At 42.1% G+C, this 23,735-nt stretch overlaps 1 protein-coding gene across 7 annotated transcripts; it reads right to left on the bottom strand.

Moving 5' to 3' along the window:
- Positions 1–1,809: 1,809 nt before the first annotated feature.
- Positions 1,810–22,170, bottom strand: ndrg4 (NDRG family member 4; the record flags this gene model as incomplete). Of its 7 annotated transcripts, none has more annotated exons than XM_083973222.1 (17): positions 1,810–1,964; positions 3,719–3,757; positions 3,931–3,982; positions 4,122–4,157; positions 4,491–4,538; positions 5,780–5,831; positions 6,017–6,073; positions 6,181–6,284; positions 6,462–6,518; positions 6,604–6,690; positions 6,829–6,889; positions 7,854–7,916; positions 8,148–8,268; positions 10,746–10,851; positions 15,955–15,993; positions 19,609–19,773; positions 22,080–22,170. In XM_083973222.1, 17 exons carry the CDS (start codon positions 22,155–22,157, stop codon positions 1,810–1,812), a joined length of 1,320 nt encoding a protein of 439 aa, XP_083829348.1. The 7 variants fall into 7 exon arrangements, with proteins under 7 accessions (XP_083829348.1, XP_083829347.1, XP_083829346.1 ...); XM_083973221.1 differs by having other exon boundaries at positions 19,609–19,776; XM_083973220.1 differs by having other exon boundaries at positions 19,579–19,776.
- Between the last annotated feature and the right edge of the window lie 1,565 nt (positions 22,171–23,735).

Here is a 23,735-nt window from a genome sequence, read left to right on the forward strand (position 1 = left end):
TGTTTAAATGGCCACATGACGGATACTAATGAATACCGGCATAACACTTGACACTACTCTGGTACCATAATACCCTATGATTACATTCACATGCATTTACATGTTAATGAATACCTATTCTAGCTCATATTCACGAAGTGACACAAAACCTAAAGCTGCACTAATGTACTTCTGAATGACAGTGATAGGGGAACATTTCAACATTTTAAGTGGTATTTAGGAAACTCTTTGTTTTTGGTTCATCCCTTCCCAGGCAGTGAAGTAACACAGCGAACATAAATAGTGATTGTGTCCCTATTAGTCTGACTAGCACAGTCATATATCATGCTCAATTTGCAATTTAGCTCATACAGACACAGTAATGTTCTTCTATTAGACATAACTCTAGTCCTACTCTAGTCCTACGTTTACATGCCACTTACAACATGGTACATTAAACTATTCAGCGCTTTGCGGTGCATTTTCACTTAGATACTCACTGACAGTTTCATGCTCACTTGATTTCACATGGCACAACAATAGGTGAGTGATTAATGTTCATTTCTAACTCTGAGTTGTTAGTTTTCTGCATGCTCATAATATGAGTGCTTCATAATAATTTTACTGCTATGTTAGTTACATTAGACTGCATATGTATATCATTCACTTAATGCTGATTTGATACTACAATAGAAGCTGCTCACGAATCGGTATCTTGCTTAAACACATTACACTTTGGCCATATCATGTGCAGATTTATTATCATGGTAAAAGCAATCAAAATGGATGAAGCTACTCATAATGTCAGCTGAACTACCTGGTGGTGTAGTGGTTAGGTTTCTATGCACTTGCAGGCTCAGCTCTACGTCAGTAGTGGACCTGCTCCTCACACCATCCCCACAGGGCTGTTACACGGAAGTGCCTGTACACCTAAAATGTATATGCAGATGACACCACCATTTTCTAAGACTAGTTCACAAGTTAAAAATCTTACAGCTCTACATCAGCGTGGTGTACTCTACCTATGCTCCTAGACTAAAGAAAAGCTAATTACATCTTCTCTAAGAGCTCCAGGTGCACTGGGCTACGATTGGCTGTGTTCTGGTGTCTGTCAAATTCTGGACCGACCCGCTCTGATGCTCACCTGTCACTCACTCATGGAGAGAAATAAGCACGGAGAGAGATCCTCACACTTCTGTACAACAACAACAACAACAAAAAAGCACACACTGTATCCAAAATACTGATCTATTTTTCCTTCATGGCAGCGACTAAACTTTCCCCTTTTCTTTGTCATATCCTGCACTCTCGCCTCATCTCATGTCACAGCATCAGCAGCAGCTCTTTGTCACATATTGCTGTGTGGATTGTTGACAGACAAGGGTTATTTTTTTGTGGGGGTGGGGGTGTGGAGGGAGGTTGTGGTTTTAAAAAGGGAGACAGGCAAAGAATGAGGGAGACACTTAGCAAACACAAGAATGACACTTCAAGAACAAAATCAGTTGGCACAGAGGGGGTGAAATTGAAGTGAATATTTAAAAGGTGTGGCCGGGGTGTTTCAGTTGCAATACGTATGATATTTTACCGTGGAGGGGGAGGGGGAAGAAGAAGGCAGAGAGCTGTCTTCATTTTGTTTTTGAACCTTCATTCCTGTTACTGTCACAGTCTACCCTCCCTCCCATCATGTCTCGCACCCTCAGTCCGTCACTTCTTTAAAAACTATTTCCTCATTATAATTCATCCCCCCATCCTTGGCACTTCCTTTCTCTCTCCATTCCTCCGTCTCCTCCTTCCCTCCCTCTCTCCCTCCCTCCCCTCTTCTATGGCTCCTCAGCAGGACACCTCCATGGTCTGGGTGACTGTGCCGACTCCCTCGGTGCTGTCAGAGTGGGTGCAGGCCCGAGAGCGGGACCCATCTATGGAGCTGGCGCTGGTCAGGGAGGCCGTCCTGGATCGGGCCAGGCGGGTCATGCTGGCAGAGGGCACTGGAGGGAGCGGGAGGGGGGAGGGGGGAGGGGGGGATAAATCAGCATTACGTTTGATAAAAAGCTGCGAGATCAGCAGATGTTGGGGAGATGTGGGGAGAACATGCTAATGTGGAGAGTTTCTCTTTGTGTTGCTGGTGAGAAGCTGACTGACTCACACAACAGCTGTGTGTTGTTGGGTTAATGTGTCTACACACAGACACATTGTCAGTGCCATGCTGGAGAATTTCAGGGCTCAATTTATATTTAAAAAAAAACTCAGTTCTCTTTTGACAGTATAACATTATTATTATGGAATTGTATAAGAGATTACAATTCCATAGATTAGTATTAGTCAAATAATTAATTGTATAAGATCAAGTGAATGGGCCTTTAGTGCAGTCAAGAATGAACCCTGAAGCTCTGAGTATCAATTCTGGGTCTGAACAGGTTATTTTTTCATCTCAAAATCATAATCATTAATAAAAACAATAAAAAGTCATTAGGGTTCATGCAAGAAAATAGCATTTACATTTCATTAATGTTAATGTAACTGTCCAGGGATTATTTTTGTTGGAAGGACAACTTGTGTTTTGCTATGGAAAAATTGTGGTGAGTCACCTAGAGCAGCTTTCATTAAACTCCTGGCCACACGGGGGCAGCAAAGCACAAGACACTTGTATACAATATGCTTTTAATGCTGCAAACACACAGTCAACACTTATGTTTGAGCATCATTTTTAACTTATTTTTAAAAAGGAGTTGTAACTAAAGCTGTAAAATAATTACTGAAAAAGGGTGAAGTCCGCACACTGATGTTTATTGTAGGCCATAAGATCAACGTTTCGATCACATAGATCTTCGCTTTGGAGTTTCTCCCTCCTGACTATGATCGAAACGTTTTTGTTATAGCCTACAATAAACATTTGAGGAGTTACAAAAGTGTGCAGACTTCACCCTTTATCTAAAATTCTGTTTGTTTGTTAATCCTGCACCTGTAATATTTTGGATGTGTGTGCTCTATCCTACTATTGTAAAATAATTACCACCTGTAGTTTCTACTCTAAAAATAAAATCCACACTGGGTTCAGCTTTAAAAGCACCACAGAAGTCTGACTAATCGCTGGTTCTTGTTAAAATGTCAACATCTACTTCTACTAATGCTGCACACTCATTGTATGATGTGCAACAAACCCTTATGCCCAGAGCACTAGACATTAATATATAAATATAACATTTGATACACCTTTAAATGTTTGATTTTGAATATTGTGCTTATGTGTTTTAAGCTCAGCACTTTAATAACCCCGAGGACAGCTGAAGTTTTCTACTTTGTGCTCAGTCAGCAGTTTATGCAGTTTTAATTAGCAGTTTTCATGCAGTTCACATTTGGTCACAAGAACTGTGGTTAATGTTCTGTGGGCAACTTTCCTTTAAAGCCCGAATTATTGCTTTACTATACTGATGATAATTCGCTACTGACATAGTTGCTCAAAGCTAGCTGAAGGCCATGCAAAGAGCCATATTGGAGATGCAATGGTAAAAGGGATGGGGGGTGGGGAGGTTAGGAAAGTATATTTTTCCATGGGAGGAAAAATTATTTCGGAACAAAGATGAAATTTAATGTCTACGCAATAACAAACAAATAGTTCAAAACAGCCCAAAATAGTGTATTAATAAAAACTGAAATTAAATCAACATAAATTTCAAGATGCCAATGTCATCGAACAGGGCAGCAGTAAGAGGTCAGAGGTGAACGGGGGAGGAGGAAATACCTGGCCCTCCACTCAACCTCCGATCCTTCACATAAGCGACTGAGAAAATAGGGCAAGGAGACAGAGGGCAAGATTAACACAACTCATATCCCTCTGCACCGAGCACACGGCATCACACCACACTCACACATCACTGCTAAAACACTTTACAGTGAATTCATCTCAGAAACACACTGTCACTCTCGAACTACGCTGTTGTCATGGATACTTACTGTAGCCCATTCCCTGCAGGAAATACTTGAAGGCCTCAGTCAGTTTGCCAGGCTGCAGACATCAAAACAAAACATCAGAGTTTTAGTAAATATGGATATTGATTAATCCATGTTCGGTTTTCTTTACTTCGCTTAATCACTTGGCGGCTTGTTGACTTGTGTGTGTGTGATGCTGTTGGTCGGTGTGTTACCTGTGTGAGCTGAGGGAGTCCACCAGAGTCAGCCATCTGCAAAGAGATGAGAGAGAGGGCTGTGGTCAACCAAAGCGGGAATCACTTGGTTTATTTCTTCTTGATTTATTTATCTTTAATTGTTTTTTCTAAGACGTTGAGTCTGGCATCTTCTACTCAGCTAAAACTGTAGCAAAGTTTATGCTCCTCATCACTGAAACAAAGTAGTTAATGTGTTATTGTATTTATGGAGACTTGAATGCGAACATGAACATTTGCAAATATGGAAATATTGAACATCATTATTAAACTAAACATATTTTTGTCTTATTAAACATCTCTGTTTGAGTCCAGTTGTTGTTTGCGTCAATGTGCAGCAGCTGTTGGTACCTTCAGGAAGGTGGTGTTGGTGGGATCCAGTTTGGAGTTGCACTCCACCTTGAAAACAAAAACAGCAGCTTGAATTGAGTGCGACACAAAAAGCTTTGTCATGAAAAGTTTGATGTGGTTTAAACAGTGTGAGGATTCAGAGAGGAGCTGTGTGCTGCAATGTCCAGTCTGTATGTGGAGGCCATGTTGCTCTGTGTGCATATGAATGACCCAGATACTGCAGTGAGCTGCAGAGATGAGTCACTCCAGCAGCTGAGAGCGCCCCACCACCACACACACACACTCACACTCACACTCACAGACACACAGCTTTGACCAGACACACATGCACTATGCATGACAATCCTCTTGGACACATATGTTGGAATATGTTTTTACTTTCTGCTGCAGCTGAAGTCTTTAATTTTTCATACAGAAAATCAAGTGACATATTTCACTTTCCAAACATGGTAATTATGAAGAAACTAAAAATACACAATACACAACTAGGCATGTCATGTATGTATGTGTGTTATTTACTGACTAAATGTTGTCTTTGAAGTTCTTTTTGTGATCAATTGATGATGTCAGATGCAACAAAGAGCTGAAGGCTGATGAGCAGGATATGGGAATATGTGTCAAAGATTTATGCGAAATAGGAGAATGGAACAAACACAGCAGCCTCCACTGCTCATATCAGTGGATATGAAATATTGACATGACCTCCATCTGTCACATCCAACACAACAACCTCTGTTCATATCTCTGCTGCCCTCCAGCCCTTTCCCACTCTCCATCCCTCCATCTTTCCTCTTCTTTCCAGGGGCTTTACAACAACAACATCTATGCACCCTCTCCTCCACCTCAGTGAGTGAAGTTTGATTTGAATATGGAGTAGATTAACTGGTGCAGAAGCATAAATATCTGGGCCACTAGGTAACACCAGAGACAGAGCACGGCCATCTGGCCCCTGGAGAACACACACACACACAGACACACACAGACACACGCACACACACAGACCTCAGCATCTTTCAAAGTCATGTATCACACATACAAACAGATGGACAGACACACACAGAGTCCCTGGAGAGTGGGGGGAGAGGGGGGTGAACCAGGTCTCTGCTGGCTGACTCATTCCTGTTTTCCTGAATGGGGACAAACAGTCGCTAAGTGGATTTACATGCCAAGTACAAAAGACTGAAGAGAGGGGGGGGAGTCAGGGCTACTCTCTGTGGGCGACTGAGTGGAGCTCAGAGTAACGATGGCAGGAAGTTGTTTGAAAGAGAGAAGAGAGAAAATGGACTCACCACTCCCTCCTCAGCAGGAGCATTGTCTCCTACAACCAGCATCGCAGGACACCTGCAGGGACACGGCAGCCATGTCACACATTAGACCAGTAGATGGAGGACCATTATGGATGATTATGATTTGAAAGTAAAGTTAAATTAGGATAATTCATGGGGAGAGGGTTTAACTACAGGTAAAGGTTGATATTAGAGGGAGATATTATTGAGTCTATTATGAAACTATGTCTGCAGACTCACTTCAGAGTTTTGGCGTTCAGCACCGTCCCACTGCGGTTCATCTCCAGATCCCTGCGGCTGCAAGAGTAGAGACATCATGAAATGTGTGTTTGTATGTGTGTGAGGGTGTGTGTGTGCGTAAATGCGTGCATATATGTGCATGTGTGGTGTGTGCTTCTTTCTACCTGTTGTACATGTTCCAGAAAAGCTGCAGGTTGAACTGGTTGACAGTGTTGTTGATCTGTTGTCGGTAGCTCTGCACCAGCTCTGTGTTGTTCATCAGCTCCTCCTGTGTGTGCACACACACACACATGCACAAAGACACAGATAAGAAGATAAAAATAAATGAATAACTGTTCCTAAATTATTGCCTAATACAGATTTAAATATAGTTTTTGCTTTGAAAAGTAGAAATGTCAGTTTTGTTGTCTTGTATTTTCCTATAATTCCTGTACAATGAGCTCACCTGGCTGAACAGATGTGGCAGCACGGTATCAGGCAGAGCGCTGGTCAGACCTGACAACTGGAAGAAAAAACAGGAAGATTCTTATAGTAGGAAAACAGGAGGAGAGTTTATCGGCAATTCAAAACACAGTCGGGACAGGCACCTTGGTGGCGGCCCAGTCAATCCATCCTTTGCCGTTGGGGTCAATGTTGAGCAGAACCAAACCCTCCACCAGGTCGGGGAAGATCAGCTGAGAGCAGCAGACATAGAGACTGATTAAAGACTTGAGGACACATCAAAGCTGAATGTCTATACTTCCATCCAGCTCCACGTTCCATCTCAAAAGTAATCTGATTACACAGAGCAGGGAAATCATGACTTGACTTACAGCGAACTTGGCCAGAATGTAAGCTCCAGCTCCAACTCCGATCCCAACGATGCTCTTGAATCTAAAAAGAAAAAAAATCATTGACCCATTTGAAAGCTGTGTTTAAAAATAAAAGATAAACTGCAGTTAATTTTCACTGATGCATGATAGGTAAAAGTACTACAAGTGTACTATGACGTGATGCGTCTTGTACCATGTTACAGAAAAGTATTGGCAGCACTTTTGTTACACGTGACAACTGTGGCTGGTACTCCATCTAAAATTAAGAATGTTTTCAGTTTCCTCTCTTTCCTAACTTGCAATTTATTGAAACAGGAATAAAAGAGGTTGCTTAAAGCAACATTGCAGAGTTTCAGCTCAGTGCTTCCACCATCTGGTTGAGAAGCGCCATCATCTGGGGGGGAAAGCGAAACTTAACGAAAACGAAACGGGGGGAAAGGGGAACCGTAAGTTTCGCTTTTACCCACCACGTCTCTCTCTCGATGCAGAGGGGAGGGGGGAGGAGGGGGGGGCGGTGTTTCGTACCCGTGCAGGGAAGTTACATAGTGCAGTTTCAGCCGATGCGACCCGGCTCAGGCTGCAGCGGCAGCACCATTCATCCTATTAACCATTTTTCTACCATTGCAATGAGTCTGGAAACATTATTTTAAGGCCGAAAAACTCCGCAATGTTACTTTAAGGCAAAGTATAAAAACAAAGAAGTGACTTTAATTAATTTGATCATATTTTTTATTCAATTTGTCTGTTGTCTCTCTAATTATTGTAAACATTTTTAAAGTACTAAAAAATATCAAAAAGCAATTATGTAAACAGAAAAACTGAGCTACAGAATTTTTGTAGCACAGAAAGAACAGATTTATCAGTCAGCGAGGACAATAGATTTTTATAGCAACAGACAAAAGTCTTGGCCGATGTGTAAAGTAAAAAGAGCACAGAGACATGGTGTCCCTGCAGATGGCTGCTACTGAAACTGGCTTTGTGGGAATTCATGTGGGCCATGTTATCTGAAAGCACAGAGCACCAACCCAAAGTGCTGCACCACAGTGGGCAGCATCCCGGCCAGCTGGTCCATGGTGGGGTACTGGTACCTGTAGAGACAGAGAGACAGAGGACACCACTCCTTCAGACCTGCTGTGATCACGGATGTGTTTTAACCTCATAATTGTGATGCATTCAAACACATTACAAATACTCTACACTGTGGACTTGGAGGTAACGATGTTAGCTGCAGCTTTATCTATTCATCAATAGTCTAACCACCTGACAATCAATTAGTACTGTAACACATGCTCCATTTGTGCGAGTGCATGTGCACATACCCCTGTGGCATCTGAGAAGCTCCGATCTGCTGTCCCGGGGCATCAACATGACAAACCACAAAGTGCTTGGTGATTTCCTGCATGTCCTCATTGTTGAAGAAAGTGTTGAAGCACAGTTTGTCTGCAAGAAAGAGAGAGATGGAGGAGATTAAACAAACAGAGGCGACAGGAGGAGAGAGGACAGAGAGAAAGGATGAGGGAAGAAAGCAGAGGGAGAAGAGGGGAGAGGAGAGGAGAGGAGAGGAGAGGAGAGGACAAGATGGGCAACAGAGAGTGGATTAAAGGTGACCATCTGTGCCAGGGAGGATACGACAGTCATCTCAAGCAACAGATATTCACCTTCATCTTTAACAGAGAAATTGACACATTATTCCAAACTGTTGTATTTTATTTATTGATGTGACCAGATATGCATTTTGCATTATGCTCAGGTCTCAGAAAAAAAATCCATTGTTTATTACTGAGATGTTTCCAGTACAGTAAGAAAATCTTAGCACAGAAACTTGAAGCAGAGATTTGCTCTGCTCTGTCAAAGTGAAGAAAATGTTTTGTTACATGTATCTTAGTTGCTACATGCTATAGCATTATGGTTGTGCTTTAACCTGATCAAAAAAGAATTTCCTGATCCTGACAGACACACCTGGAGTGTTTAGGCTAATAAACATTTCAGGATTTAGATGAGGGGACATTGAGGGACTGAATCTCTTCCCTTGTTTTTCTGACACAGTTACTTTCAGAGTGACTCCCTGGGGATTTCTCTCTGAAGGTGAAGCTCTACCTCTTGAACCACTACACACTACTAAAACATTGAATCCTTTCTTAGCTGGTCTACATTTATAATAGATGTCAGCTCTCCTTGCCGTCCTCCCACCGGCTCTGCAGATGGCCTACTTCCAGCCCATGTGTGTCACACTCGGTGAAACCACGCAGCAACATTGTTTCCTCCTTCAGCTCCGAGTTAATTTAACGGACCAATTAGTTTGACAACTGGGTTAGAGATGGAGGATAAAAAAAGGTTGATCACTTAATCTGATCTCAGAGCCGTAGCCCTTGGTGGGGTTTTTATCCAGCAGAGGACAGAGGTAAAGTTGGTCCCACATCCTCCTGCTGAATCAGCGGACAGCGGCATCAGTCTGCACTACTCACTCAATGACCTACTTTATCCCTTTGCACTTACAGTACACTTTCTTCCGCTCTCTAGTAATTAAGCCTCTCTCTCTCTATCATTCCCTTTCTTTCCTTTTTTGTTCCCATCGTCTTCTCTTTCCCACTGCAGTCGTATCAGCCACTCTGATTCATCTTTCTCCATCTCATCTCTCCTTTATCTCCAGCAGCTCCTGTTCTCTGACCTCTTTTCTGCTTCTCAGCATCCATCTCTCCCTCCCTCTCTCTTCCTCTCACACCTTTATAATCTCTTCTCCATTCTCCCACTGTTTTCCTATTCTCTCTACTGCTGTGTTTTCAACCGGCAGGTCTCTGTGCCATCTGCTGACTGGGAGCATTGTAGATGCATTTATTTTACAGGAACAATAAAATCTCTACCAATGTTCCTTTTATATCTTTTTTTTTTACTGTGTCCCCTCCCTTGTCTTGCTCTACTGCTACGTCGCTGCACCACAGTCAGGTGATTTAGTGCCTGAGCCTTGTGCTTACCCTGCAGCAAAAGCAATTTATTTGTTGCAGCCTTTACAATCTCCATTCAGTTTTTCTGCTACGTGATTTTTATTCCTTCTTTCTGTGCATTTTTGTATTTTTCCTTCTGATTTATATTTTTATTATTCAGCTTCAGAATAATTATCTTTAAAACTGGCAACCAAATCCAGACAAATTTACAGTCATATCAGCAGCCAGCAGCAGCTGTGGATCATCTCTGCTCCGTCACACCCCCACCCCCCAAACCCCCCATCCCCTATCCCACCTCCGCCCATCAAGGCAGTGCTGCATTGCTGCTGGCCCCGCCCCGCCTCCCTCCGCAGGATGGGGATGTTTTTCTGACCTACATTTCATCGATGCCTCTCTCACACTCACACTCTTCCATCCCCTCCTCATCAACTCCTCTCCTCTGTTTGCGTCACCACTCATCACACTCTCTGACTCTTCTTTGTCTCGATGTTTTTGTTCTATTTCCATCTCCTCTGTTTATCCCTTCATCTGTCCTTCCTCTCATCTACTCAGGAGTTCATTTTATCATCCCTGCATTTAGTAGATGTGCAGCAGACATGTATTTTGTGCTAAGAATGACAGATGATTTCAGTGCACCATCACCATCTCACTGAATTAATACAAGACAATTCATATAAAACCAACGTGTTTTCATAATAACACTCTGATGAAAATGAGATGAACTTTATTCATCATTCCTCCCTACTTTCTTATAATTACTTGTGTTCTTCTGAAATTGGAGACTTTTCTGGGTGAGATGATAACAAGTCTAAGTGTGTGTGCATAAGTGTGTGCGTGTGTGTATGTGTGTGTGTGGGCATTAGTAGAGTGATAGCAGGAAGAACTGATGTGGCAGAGACACCAATTATCACCTCTGGTAAGAGCAGAAACACCTTAGAGAGAAAAGACACACACACATTCTTGGTGGATACTCACGGTTCAGTCCCACATCGTGGTAGGTGAGGATCGCAGGCTTGTTCCCTTTAGGTGCCCCGCGGATAACCACATGCAGCATCCCAAAAGGTGTCTCAACATCATGTTCCTGTGAAACACACAAACACCTGGTTCACACACAGTCATGTGTTTTTGTGCGAACATCTGCACCTGAGCGCTCCCGCAGAGGACACACAACACAACACAACACACTCATCCATCATTGTCACTCTTTCACACTGTGAGACACGGCACGTCAAAATGACTTGAGACTCATTGTTTATTATTATTTTTTATTAATGATTATATTTACTAACAGCCACTTCATTAATTGATTGATTTGTTATCATCATAATTATCATCATCATCATCATCATGTTTGGCGTCAAATGAAAGAAAACTTCTCTAGCGGCTTCACACTGTGAATCCAACACGCTCATGTTATACCAACATTTTGTCAGCTTTCACTGGTCAGAGCCAGACTAACTCAAAATGGAGGAAGGAGAGATGTGTTACCACAAGCTGCATGATGTGCACACACACACACTCACACACACACAAACAATTTATGACCATGTCTACGTGATCCAGCACACACTGACATCACACCAGCACTACTGTCCTAACACCAAACAAACACTCAACTACCAAAATTCAGCATAATCCCCCATCATCATCCTCATCCTCATCCTCATCAGCAGCAGCAGCATCAGACATTCCTGCAGACAGCAGCTGTGAATTAATCCCAGCAGATTATCTCTCTGTTTTTTTCAGTGTTATCTGCCATCAGCTCTCTAATTTGAGGTAATTACTGCATCTGGAGCCACGTTCACAGTCTGCGTGTCGCTGGCTGGACTGTGGTAAACACAGGAGGAGGAAAAGCATGAGGGGAATACAGCTAATGGGTGTCACTGTGACAGTGGAGCGCCAGCCTTCACATTTATAAACTGCATCTTTCCAATTTTCCAAAGCAGCAGCACTCATTTTTGATCAAATTATCTTCTCCACACTCTCTCCTTTCCACTACACCAACACCTTCACCATCTGTCTCAAGGTTGCCAAAATGGATGATACCGCAGGAGGATTAACACTTCCTCCACATACTCATGCACACGCACGAATACACGCGTGCACTGCACACATGCCACTGTGTTTATCCGCAGCAGCGCATTGGTGCATTGCACAGCATCAGTGTCAGCGTGCTGAAGTGTGTCAGTGGGGCAGACTCAGACCCTTCCTTTGACACTGACGCTGCAGTTTCTCCAACTCCACACAGACGGTTTTGCACAGGTCAAGACATTTATTCTGACTCTGATCTCGCGGTGTGCATCGATACACTTACTATACACATTTTATGAATTAAAAAATGTAATTGCACAGTGCATATCACACACTCACCCCATCCCAGCACTCAGGCATGGCTGCACAGTAAGTGTTCTTTCAGCAGATCAGAAGGAAAAGGAGGAGGAAGTGAGGGTGCAGACAGGAAGATGAGCAACCAGGCCTCTCCTGTTTTTACGGGACTAGATCCTGGTGAGCACTCGCTGTCGGATGCAGAGTTGGAGAGTGGATGCGGCAGGCTGCTGCAGTGTCTTTGTATGCTCGGCCCTACACTCCCTCCCTGTCTGTTAAGCTCAGAGCTGCTGCTCTCCTCCTTTCCTCCTCCCCTCCCCTCCCCTCAGACTTTATAGGAGCCGGAGACAGGGGGTGGGGCAGGCTGCAGATGACTGGCTCACAGCACTGCCGCCCCTTCAGGATTGGTCAAGTTGTTTGTCAGTCTTTTCTCTGAAGATGCGCTCTCTCTCTCTCTCTCTCTCTCTCTCTCTCTCTCTCTCTCTCTCTCTCTCTCTCTCTCTCTCTCTCTCTCTCTCTCTCATCAGCACCACTACTCTAGTTTTCTCATTCTGGTCAGCAGTCTTGTTATGTTACAGCCTTTTGGCAACAATAGAACTGTCGCTATTTATAAATTAGGCCTAATGAGGACCAACCTTTGCATGAGAGATATTAGGAGACCTCTGCTGTCCACATGAATCAGAACAATTAACAGTCACATCCTTCCTCTATATACATCTTCTTCCCTTCACCAAAAGCCTGTTATGTGTCTGTACACTGTACAGAAGTCAGTGACCAGGCATCCACACAGAACTAATATAGGCATGACCCATCACACTGAGCTCACACTGGCTCTTAAAACAGGAACATCTTGCTGTGTAATCAAGTCATTTCAATCTGCTTGGTGGGTCTTATTATTAGATTTCTTGAATTCAAATATGGAAATTTGCATCAGTGTCCAGAGACAAATTGTGGTGACAGTGTTGACCTTGGAGAAAGAGAAGTCTATGCCCATATTACAATATACTACTGCTCTATATCTGTGATGGTACAATTTTAGCATAAATCTAACATTGAAAAATGTGGGAAATGTCATTACATTTTGCTGAGGGAGACAAGCATTGAAGTGTTGAATGTGGATATTTCATATTTCTGATGACAATATGGGAGGTAAACTGTTTGTATTTTTTATTCTGTATAATTTCATAGTGTGTGGTGCTGTTGTGGGTCAGGTTGAGGAGTGGTACCTCATCATCAGTGCCATTCTACTGCAAGGAGATTAGTTTCTGGACACAGCACTCGAAAACCACAGTAGAGACCAGACCACACTCTGTGATGAATAGGGCTCATGACAGACACAGTTATCTCTGACCTATGACAGTGATGAGCTCAAGGCTCAAGGTGGTGCACTGATTGTGTTTCAGTTTTAATGGAGAATAACCTTCAGGGCACGTTCACTGTCACTGCACCATGAACCAGATCACGTCTACCTGTATCTTCCATTCAGAATAAACTGAGTGCGAATACTCACAAGAATTCAACACAACGGTCAGTGACAGGTTGAAGGACACATTCCTGTGCAAATAAGATTACCTCCAATACTCACTCACTCACACACGCACACGCACACACACACACACATACACGTGCCCTATTAATGATTATATATATTACACTGTTATGAGCTCGTATTGTTCTATTTTTAATTGAATTGACATGTGTAGTCTGTAAAAACCATGACAGTTAGATCATTACTGATGTTCACAGTGTTTGACAGTGTTGAAGTTAGTGTTAGACTGTATTGAGATGGTTCTGAAACTAATTGGCACAAATCGCCAAACACCACTGCTGTTGTATAAGGAGTGGTGAATGAGAAAGTAAAGGAGAGTAAAAGATTTTCTCTCATTAGCAGTGTGCTAATGAGTAAACGCATTGTCCCATTAGCAACAGCTTTAACAACTTTACTAGTTGACAGTAAACAACATGGGCTTGGAAGACTTTGTCCATTTAATGATCTTGTGTTCTGGCCCGTGGATTCAACAGGCCGGTCCGGAGCAGTCAGAGAGAAGCTCAGGGAGCACTGCCATGTCCCCAGTTGGTGTGAGCAGTTAGCTAATTACCAGGCCTTTTGCTCCTAATTAGCATCAACATAATTTCATGATGACCTTGAAATAGCCTACAATAAATACTGTAAATCCTTCTGTTTAATCCTCAAAAGTCTCCTGTTCATAGATCCATGAGGAGTGAGAAGTGTACGTGCACAATCACATCACTCTCATGGTGTCTCAGTCACTATCTTGCTGACTACAGTACACACATATATACTAACACACACACACACACACACACACACACACACACACAATCTCCTTGCTTTCTTTGTCACGCACCAGCTCAGCCCTTTGTCCTGTCTCTAACCCCATCTCTCCCCCTTTTCTCTCCCTCTTTCCCCTCTTTTCTCTGCCCATCTATTCCCTCTTTCCTGTGCGCCACGCAGTGTGCTGACTCAGCTTGAAGCGACACCCTTTGTTTTCTCTTCCTCTCTCTTTCTGACTTTGTCCTCTTTTCCTTCATAGACTCTATTCCTCCGTCACTCTACCAGCTTTAAACATACATGTCATTTGACAAAGGATGATGGATGGGGAAAATTAAGCTACTTTGAACTGTCATAAAATTAATTACATTCATATCACAATACAATAAAACGTTGATGTTGATTTTTTAGTATTATACTGTATTAATTTAATAATTAATTCAATGTTACACTATAAACTGCAATACAACAGTGTTGCCTGATGCAAGTTACTTTCTCCAAGCAAATATATAGGCTGGACTAGTCTGTGATCCAGTAAATACTTTGATATCTCAATGCACTATACATTATAAGGTGTCCCTTACATAATGCATGCACTAAATAATGAAGTCAGGTTTCTAACACAGTATTGACAAGTCTATTGGCAGATTCTGGAGTCAGAGCTGAGGCAGATTGAGAGAGTGTGTTAAAACCACCTCACATAAGATGGGATCATGTGCCTCCTTTGCATTAGTGAGCTGCGCAATTACACTGTTTATTGCAGTGATTACAGTAATTAGCAAATGTTGAGTGCATACATCTTCCTGTTAAATAAACAACTTGATTAAACCCTAAAATGTTTATAGAAAATATTATTTCCCTCATTGATATGCAAATTCAGGCTCCAAGACCTTAAACTGCATATGGGGAATAGTACACAACTTTAACATAATTGTTCATGGTGGAGGGACACAGAGCAATAAGACTGGGTTAAATGGATAACTCAGGCTCTCTGAGTAAAAAGTATCAGATGATGACAGATTATGTGGATACTCCTTAAACCCAGAACCTGTGGTGGCCAAGAACAATCCGAATTATTGTACCATAAAAACTGTGAAAAACTTTCTAAAAGCTGAACTTAGGTAACTTTCCAGTCTATTGCATAATACGTCTATATCGTGCTTTACTGAAGAAATTAATTTCATTGCATCTTCTAATATTGCAGTTGTTTAGCATTTGTTGGTGTCATAGTCGAGGTAACGCTTCCATCCTAAAGTACCGGCTCCATTATCATCTTTGTTATATTTAGCCTTGTGAAATTACAGATATCTTCCACCCACCTCCTTTCCTTTTTTCTGTAGACTCACAGGCAAGCATAACTTTGTAAGTAAGCAAGTACAAAGAGGTGACAAACGAAAGAGGAGATGAAGGAGGCAGACAACGAGAAAACCAAAGTCGAGACGTGATGATGAGAAAAGTTAACAGGCAGGAGGGAGGGAGGCTCAGTCTCTACACAACAGCAGCAAACACACACACACATAAGTACTACATACATGCATACACACACATGAACACATACATACATACCTTCCAGTCCCCCACTGGCATCAGCTGATCACAGCTTTCCTGCACAAAGAGCACAGGTAGAAGACAAAGAAAGAAATTAAAACAGAGGTAAGAAGTGTGTGCTCACACACAGAGACATGTTTTCTCTGTCTGAGCAGAAGGAGGAGAAGAGCAGCCCAGGCTGTACAGTGTAGGTCCAAACCACATCACAGAAAACACCCAGAAGCACCTTAGCAGTATATCATGTCCAACACACATACATGTGTGTTATATATTTGTGTAAGTCGAATTGTTCTGTGTATCAGCTTCTTAAAGAGGCACTCCAGCCATTCAGTGAAGCACTGTTTGGAGTTGTATAAGGGTCAATTTTGCTCCATTTAGATGTGTGTAACATCATTTTTCTACTCAAAACAAGATTTCATGTTTAGAATTTTACATGCACTGTCCATTTAAACAGTACATCCATTATATACATGCACACATCATTAGCAGTAAAATATGAAGATGGATAATAATTAGTGCTTGTTAATAAATTCAGGTCAGGTCAAATAGTCACATTTGGTTACGTTGAGGAACTTACAACAGTAGATTTACTCTATATCATTGGCTAAAATCAGTGGAACACCTCTTTAATAACATTATGGAGTTTGTCATTTTCATTCTTGTATGTGAGAGATGATATCTTACTGAGGTGCATGTGGGTAACTAGGAACAAATCAGCAGTAAAAAGTAAGGAAGGATGGTGATTTAATACAGGATGAAAGAGAGAGAGTGTTGCATCCAGATCTGCCTCAGAGCAAATCACCTCAACAGTCATTTACGTCTGCGAAGAAAGGCGAAAAAACAATTTTTTTGTCATTGGGTCAAAGTGACAAAGAGGGAGTCAGGACCCCTGCGAGTCAGTCTGACTCTGTGACCGTGACAGATTTAAACCATCAGAGACACAACTGGTGACTGATGACAAGCTGGCTTCAGTAGATGTGACAGCTGTGCCGGTCACGCTTTGTAATATTATTATTGGAAGTCGAGAAGAAAATACAGATGGGTGACACTTTAAAGGAAAAATCGGAAAGATGAGTGGAGACAGGCGGTGACAATGCCGCCCAATCACAAGATATGAGGGTCAGTGAAAAAAATGTTCAGTTTCCTCACACTCATTGGATCTCTACCTAGTTGAACACCTATGGGAGATTTGGGGCCACCATGTTAGACCACTGGTTCTCAAACAGGGGGTGAAGGGGTGGGGAATTTATTTTTTACTATATTCCCATCCACAAGTGGAATTAATCATCTAAAAGGGTGAGTTATTTGTGTAAGGTTAAGTATATGTTCAGTCTCACCACCACCATCATGAAAACACCTACTGTAATGAGGCAACACGTTGATGAAGAATGGTGTTCAAAGTAGAAAACCATGGTAACCAAACACCTGACTGTGTTGGTTTTTCCTTTAATTTATCACCCATCTGTGTTTTATCTTCCAGACGAGGTGCTTACTTTTTGAGGAAGATGATCTTTACTCTCCTTTTAAGAAGAGATGTGCTGAAATAAAACTGGTTATTGATCTGTAATTTGATTCATACTGATGGCTGGAATATATAATAGCACACACTTAACAGTAGCTCAGTAACATTCATTGACTCTAACCTGTGTTATTTCAGCATTTGACTCTGTAAAGCTTAGAGCAAAACAGGAACATCTGGACGAAAAAAAAAAGGACATGCACATGAGGTTAGACACCATGTTAATTTCACACTGCCTTGGTTAAACATGCACCAGTCAGGTCTTAGTTTGTGAGCTCGTGTGGGAATTTTTCAAGAGATTTCTGAAAGAAAATATGACAGGATTAAAGATGGATATTGTAAATTTACAAGGTGAGAGGGAATAGTGGTGGGTAGGGGAAAAAAGGAAGTTACATTTTTAGTTATTAACAGTGACAACCAGACAAAAAGGACACGAGTGGACAGACACCTCTAACAAGAGAGAAAGGCAAAACGAAAGGACCTGAAGCTGCCCCATAGAAGAAGATGACATCATTTAAATAATAGTCATTGAGCCATTTACCTCTCAAAATGTCATTGTCAGCACACAGCTGGAGATATGAGAGGGAGGAAATCCAATAAACCGATTTCTCCTTTCAAATAAAAGGGCAACTTCAGTCCCTGTACCTTCATGCAAATGGCTCTTCTGTTTTCAGAGGGAACATTTTAGTGGGGGCAGTGTGGTGGTCGGACCAGCAGGTGGCACTCTTTCTTCCAACTCCCACCCCTTCACCCCATCATACTGCATGTAGAAGATGTGCTGCAGCTCAGCACAGTGAGAAACAAGCGGGCTCTGGTGTGTACTCTGATATCGAGATGAAATGTTAGACTTCTATACAAAAAAAGCAAAGTGTTCCAGTTTGTCTTCTCTCTCAGAGAGGGTCTTCAGTGAAACCATGAGAAAAAGAAAACTTTAAGGTGGTATGATCTCTGCAGGCTCAGTATCGGGTAGACTGAATGGTGACAGCTGTGCTGTGAAGATGCGTTGGACCTAGTCGCTCTCTGCTGCCGCTGTTTGCTGCCATGATGTGTTTGTGGTGCCTTTGATCTTGGAGTCTCTGTGTCTGGAGGCTGCCTTCGTGAATGTAGATTTTGGCCTAGATTTTAGGTCTAGATGTAGCTCTGTAACTCTGTGCCATAAAGCAGGTTTACCGCAGAACTTCACTGAATTCAGGAGGAGGATGAGCAGCCTGAATTGAGTCAGTCTGATCCAACAAAACCTCTGAATGGAGCTGTGTATAGAAACTAACAACTAATCTATAGCACAGGCAACATTAATGCATAATTCATCTCTGGGAAACTAACGCCAGCTCAGCACACAGTATGGATATACAGTACAAAGTCTACATACAGTATATGTCCATTACAATTCTAGAGCAATGGTAAGTTATACAGTAAATGTTGACCAATGTGAATTGGCTGCACTAAAGCATTGACTGCATTTTTAAGTTTTCTTACATGTGATTTTTACTGGAGAAATCTGTACGTTTAAAGTGTATTGCTTCACTTAAAGGCAAGGCAATTTTATTTGTATAGCCCGTAAAGCTACATACAAAGGAAAGGTAGATCGATGTTTATATTAAAGCTCAATACAGTCCAAAGGTAGATGTCCATGTGTGAGTGATTATAAAGCAGGTCTAGGTTCTATATTAATGCTGTGGAAGTTAGTACACAGAGAAAAGCACACAGGCTGTATTCAGACATGGAGCCCTAAAAGCAGCCGTTCTGTAACTTTGTGATGTCACAAAAAGCAGCCGCCAAGCTAATTAGATGAGAGGAGGATCAGAGCCTCCTCTCTTCTGATTGGCTGATAATGACCTGTTGTTACTAGAACTCATGGGAGTAGAGATGTAAATATACACTGAGATGGTTTTTGGTAATGCCTTTTCTTAGACCTTTAAGTAACTGAAACACTACACCTGCTTTGCCGCTGTACTGGCGAAAACAAGATAAAAAATGTTGTCTGTTTCTTTTGTGGATCAGAGTTAGTTCTGTATCATGGCGTCTCGAGAGCCTGATGTTCCAGTTCACTGCTCACTTAACTTCTCTCAGGTGTTGGCTGTTTGAGTTTGATTCTGTGTGTGTTTGATTCAGTGTGCTGCCACTCGGATGTTTCTGCTTGCTCTGGTAGTTACCGGGAGGACCCCGCTGGTCCGACGGCGAGTCTGGCGGAGCCAGTGCCGTGCGATGACATGCCAGCGGTGAGTGGGGCGACTGGGGGGAGAGGGGTGGTTAAGGGGCGGGGGGCTGGCGGGGCTGGCGGGGCAGGGGAGCCCCCCTGATGCCACGTCTCCTTTATCCTGCTGTGTTGTGAAACAACAAGCAAACAACAAGGTGGTTATTGGGAAAGACACAGCAGCAACATACAAAAACATGATTAAAATCATTCTGACTCATTTTACGACACAATATTCATGGAGGTCATAAAAACACAGTCAGATCAAGTCAGATTTAAGGCTCCGAACAAGAGACTCCTGGCTTCAGTCTGCTGCAGCATCACCAGAAAGGTCAAAGTGAAGATATATCGCCTCCCTTCACTGGAAAAGAGAAACAGCTTGTGGGCAGAGATCTATTGCCACACTAAACCCAGGTGTATGTTGCACTCATGGAAACACTGTTAACATGAGCTTCGGAGCAGATAAAGCTGGACAGTAGCTGGTATGTTACAGTCAGGGTCAGAGTCAGGATCTCAGACATGTTAAAGTCATAATTTAAATTTTTAAATTCCTAAGTTATTGAGGTGATTTTATTCTCCAGGTCTAAGTCTAGGTTCATTTTGTTGTAGTTTAAATACTGAGAGCTGAGAGTCAGCTGATAGAAATGCCAAAAATTCTTAGAAAAATGCAGATGATGTGAACTCAGTCTTTTGTTTGTTTGTTTGTTTCTTGTTGTGTTTGTTAAATACAGTTTTCATAGTAAAAGTCTTCTTTATTGCCTTTGTTGGCACCTTTACTGTCACCAATAGGGCAAGAAACCAACAGTAGGATGTACTGGTGCATGGTTCTTCTGGTAGCTTAAAAGCTGACATGTTCTTTTAATATTTACTTTTTTCACAGACACACCTGAAGCTTTTCCTAGAATGAGTCATATTCTAAAATAAGAATGTAGATTAATCACTATCACTATGGCCAATCAAGATAATTTAGGTGCACCCACTATCTGTTTGTTTTAAGTGCTGAGCGTGAACACCTGATGTTGTGACAGCTTCAGATCAAATCAATCCACGCAGGGACCATGAGGACACATTTGTAATGTTCATGTGAAGTGAATGCAGCATTAGTTTGATTTGACTCGCTGTGTGTCAGAGCAGAGTTTTTACCATCGTTTTGTGCCAGGAGGTAATCACTCAGTAACTGCTCTTAAAGGTCACTAACACACTGTTGCACAACAGCGATGCAGACTTTAAATGAGCTGGGCGAGAGAGAGAGAGAAAGACAGAGTGAGAGCGAGGCAGGGGATAAAAACTGCAAATGTGTTGAGCCAAAGTCGCCACTTCAACACAACAATGAAATGAGCGACACGACCATGGGGGGTGGATCGATGGAGGCAGCAGTTGATGGCCTAGATTATTTACGAGTAGCAGGTCATAATGAGCGGGCCTAATGACCTTGAGCTGGATCAATAGCAGAATTAGTCATTCATATTGATGCACAGCAAAGGCTGCTTCTAAAATGTAAAAAAAAAAAAAAAAAAAAAACTGACCTACTGTATCTCCTGAGTCCTGAGAGTATAGTTTCATTTCTGACTCAGTGGCCAAGTGAGTCACGGCTAACAGGTTTAGTCAGAGGCTCCAGCAGCGACAAGGAGCTTTGTCAGGAGCAGAAGAATACTCCAGACTTGTTTACAATCGCTTCAAATGTTGTTTTCATGCCCGTCTAGTCTGGACTGTAATGATTTTGTTGGTTGTTTGCTTTGCCACTGCAATAAAACAGCCTTGTCACAACAGGCCTCATCTGCTCTTCTGTATTGTATCAAGGTCTGTTTATGTGCTGTTTTTTTCTCTGTTCCATTCACACACGCACACACACACACACAGCGGGTGAAAGAAAAATAACCAACTCAATTCCAAGTGGCTGTTAAAAGGAGAAAAAATTGTCTTTTTCTTGTGCGTTCAGGTTGCTTTTCAAGTTAATCTGGTAAGTCTCCACCCTAAGTTTCTATAATTCCTGCAAAAAGAGGCTCTTAAATATTCGAGAGCGCTGATTCAGCCACAACCTGTTGCTTAGGTAATGGAGAAGCGGACTGGAATAAGTGGGCTTTATATAACCGCCCACTGTCTATTCTCTGCCCCCCTCTGTGTTTGCCCCCCTCTTCGTCTTCCACCACTCTCTCTCAGCTTAAGTGACCTTTTATCTTTTCATAGCCTACTGTTGCTATCAAAGAGTCATGGTTGGATGGTGTTCATTAATTTCCTCCTCTGCTGGTAAACAAGCCCTTTGTCTAATTATAAGCCATCAAGGGCTAATGAGCACAAACATCTCCGTCTCAATACGCCAGGAGTTGTAGAGTGGTTCATCCTGCACAACAATAATCAGCATGTGAACACACAGACAGAGGGGTTAATGGCACAGAGGAAACACACAGTGAATAACATAGGTGAACTGACCATGTCCGAGTCCACTCCTCTCTGCTCTGGCAGCAGGGGCTTCTCCTCCGTGAACTGCTGCTCCTTAATCCCCGCCATCCTGGACAGCAACCTGCAACGACCGCGGCAATACATACAAAAACACACACATCTAAGGTTACACTATCATTTCATCATGCAGAGTGCCGGTTTTGTGTCTGGCCTAGAAAAAAACAAAACAAAATCATCTGCATTTGTTCCCACTGTGATACATGTTGATGGCAGTTCTGTTTCATTTACATGTAATAAAACAGTGACATCCTTCAATTTCACAAATCCACACTATGAAATTATGGAAGCGATCAGTTCACTGATTGAATGTTGTGTTGAACAAGAGTAATCTGAGCAGCAGACAAATGAGGAACTGATCAGAGACGGAAGAGATGGAATCAGGATGGGAAATTTGCTGCATGCAGTACAATCTACAGTACTGTTTAATAAAAAGTTACTAAAGATAATTTGAACAGGTTAGAAATTCAAATTGACACTGGAAGTAAATTATCCCATAAATCAAGTGTTTCCTTGCACACAAAGCTACATTTACATTTCTCCACCATGCATTGTGCTTATCCACAATGTCTAAAAGAGCTGCTAAGGGGGAGTTGCAGCTCATTACAGTGCACAATGTTTTTATTTTATTTTATTTTAATCTTTTTTTGCCAATTTGTACTGAATTTTCCCTTTAAAATTACACTCTATTGTTACTGCACAACCTACGGCCATCAATTTCAACTCTTATATGATTGTTATTTTGGCCTGGTGGACATCTTATATTACAATAACCTTGAGTCTTGGCCGCCGTTGCCATGGAGAAGAGTCTAGTCAGAGGCGCTATAGTCACTGAATGTGCCCATGACTGACCCTGAATTTAAAACTGAATTAATACAAGGCACAAATAGTGTTTCGAGTGAAAATCTCTGTCTCAGGCTTTGTGTGCATATTCAGCTTTGACTTTTTTGTTACCACAGATATTACCTGACATATTTGGTCACTGTTTGTTTTAATGATTTAACTGTAAGAAGTCCATGTCCAGCCAAGTCATCAAAGAACAAGATCAAGAACCCTAGAGGTGAATTTCAGGATGTAATAAAGTCCAGTTCCTGTTATTTACCTTTGCTGCCATGGGGGAATCATGAAGCACTGATGCACTGATTGAGACTGCCTTTTTTTTTTTTTTTTTTTTTACATCAACAGAAAATCTTTAAGTCCTACAAATCACTGAGCACAACAAACACCAACTCACTCTCCATTAACTCTGAAAATCAAGTTCAAAATACAGTGTCTACAGGGATACTTTAGGTTCACTGCTCACTGATCACTCACTATGTAAATACTGGAGCTCGAAAAGTCGCTCTCTTACCCCAAGAGTAATACAATACAATAGAAGCAAACCAATACGCACTGATACACAAAGAGTGAGGTCAGACACTATCAGCACAATAACACTGCAAGATGATGAGACCAGTCCCCCAAAGCACAATGACAGAACGTCACAAACACAGATCCCAGGAGTGGTAAGATAGTTTTTTGCAAGTTAAAGGGATAGTTCAACATTTCTGGCAAATTCGCCAATCCCTAATGAGGCGAGTTTCCACTGCAGGAGTAAACGGAGGGGGTAGGAACTTTTACAGGAACCGT

The sequence above is a fragment of the Trachurus trachurus genome, assembly GCF_905171665.1.
Source record: "Trachurus trachurus genome assembly, chromosome: 6".
In the NCBI taxonomy this organism is placed as follows: Eukaryota; Metazoa; Chordata; class Actinopteri; order Carangiformes; family Carangidae; genus Trachurus; species Trachurus trachurus.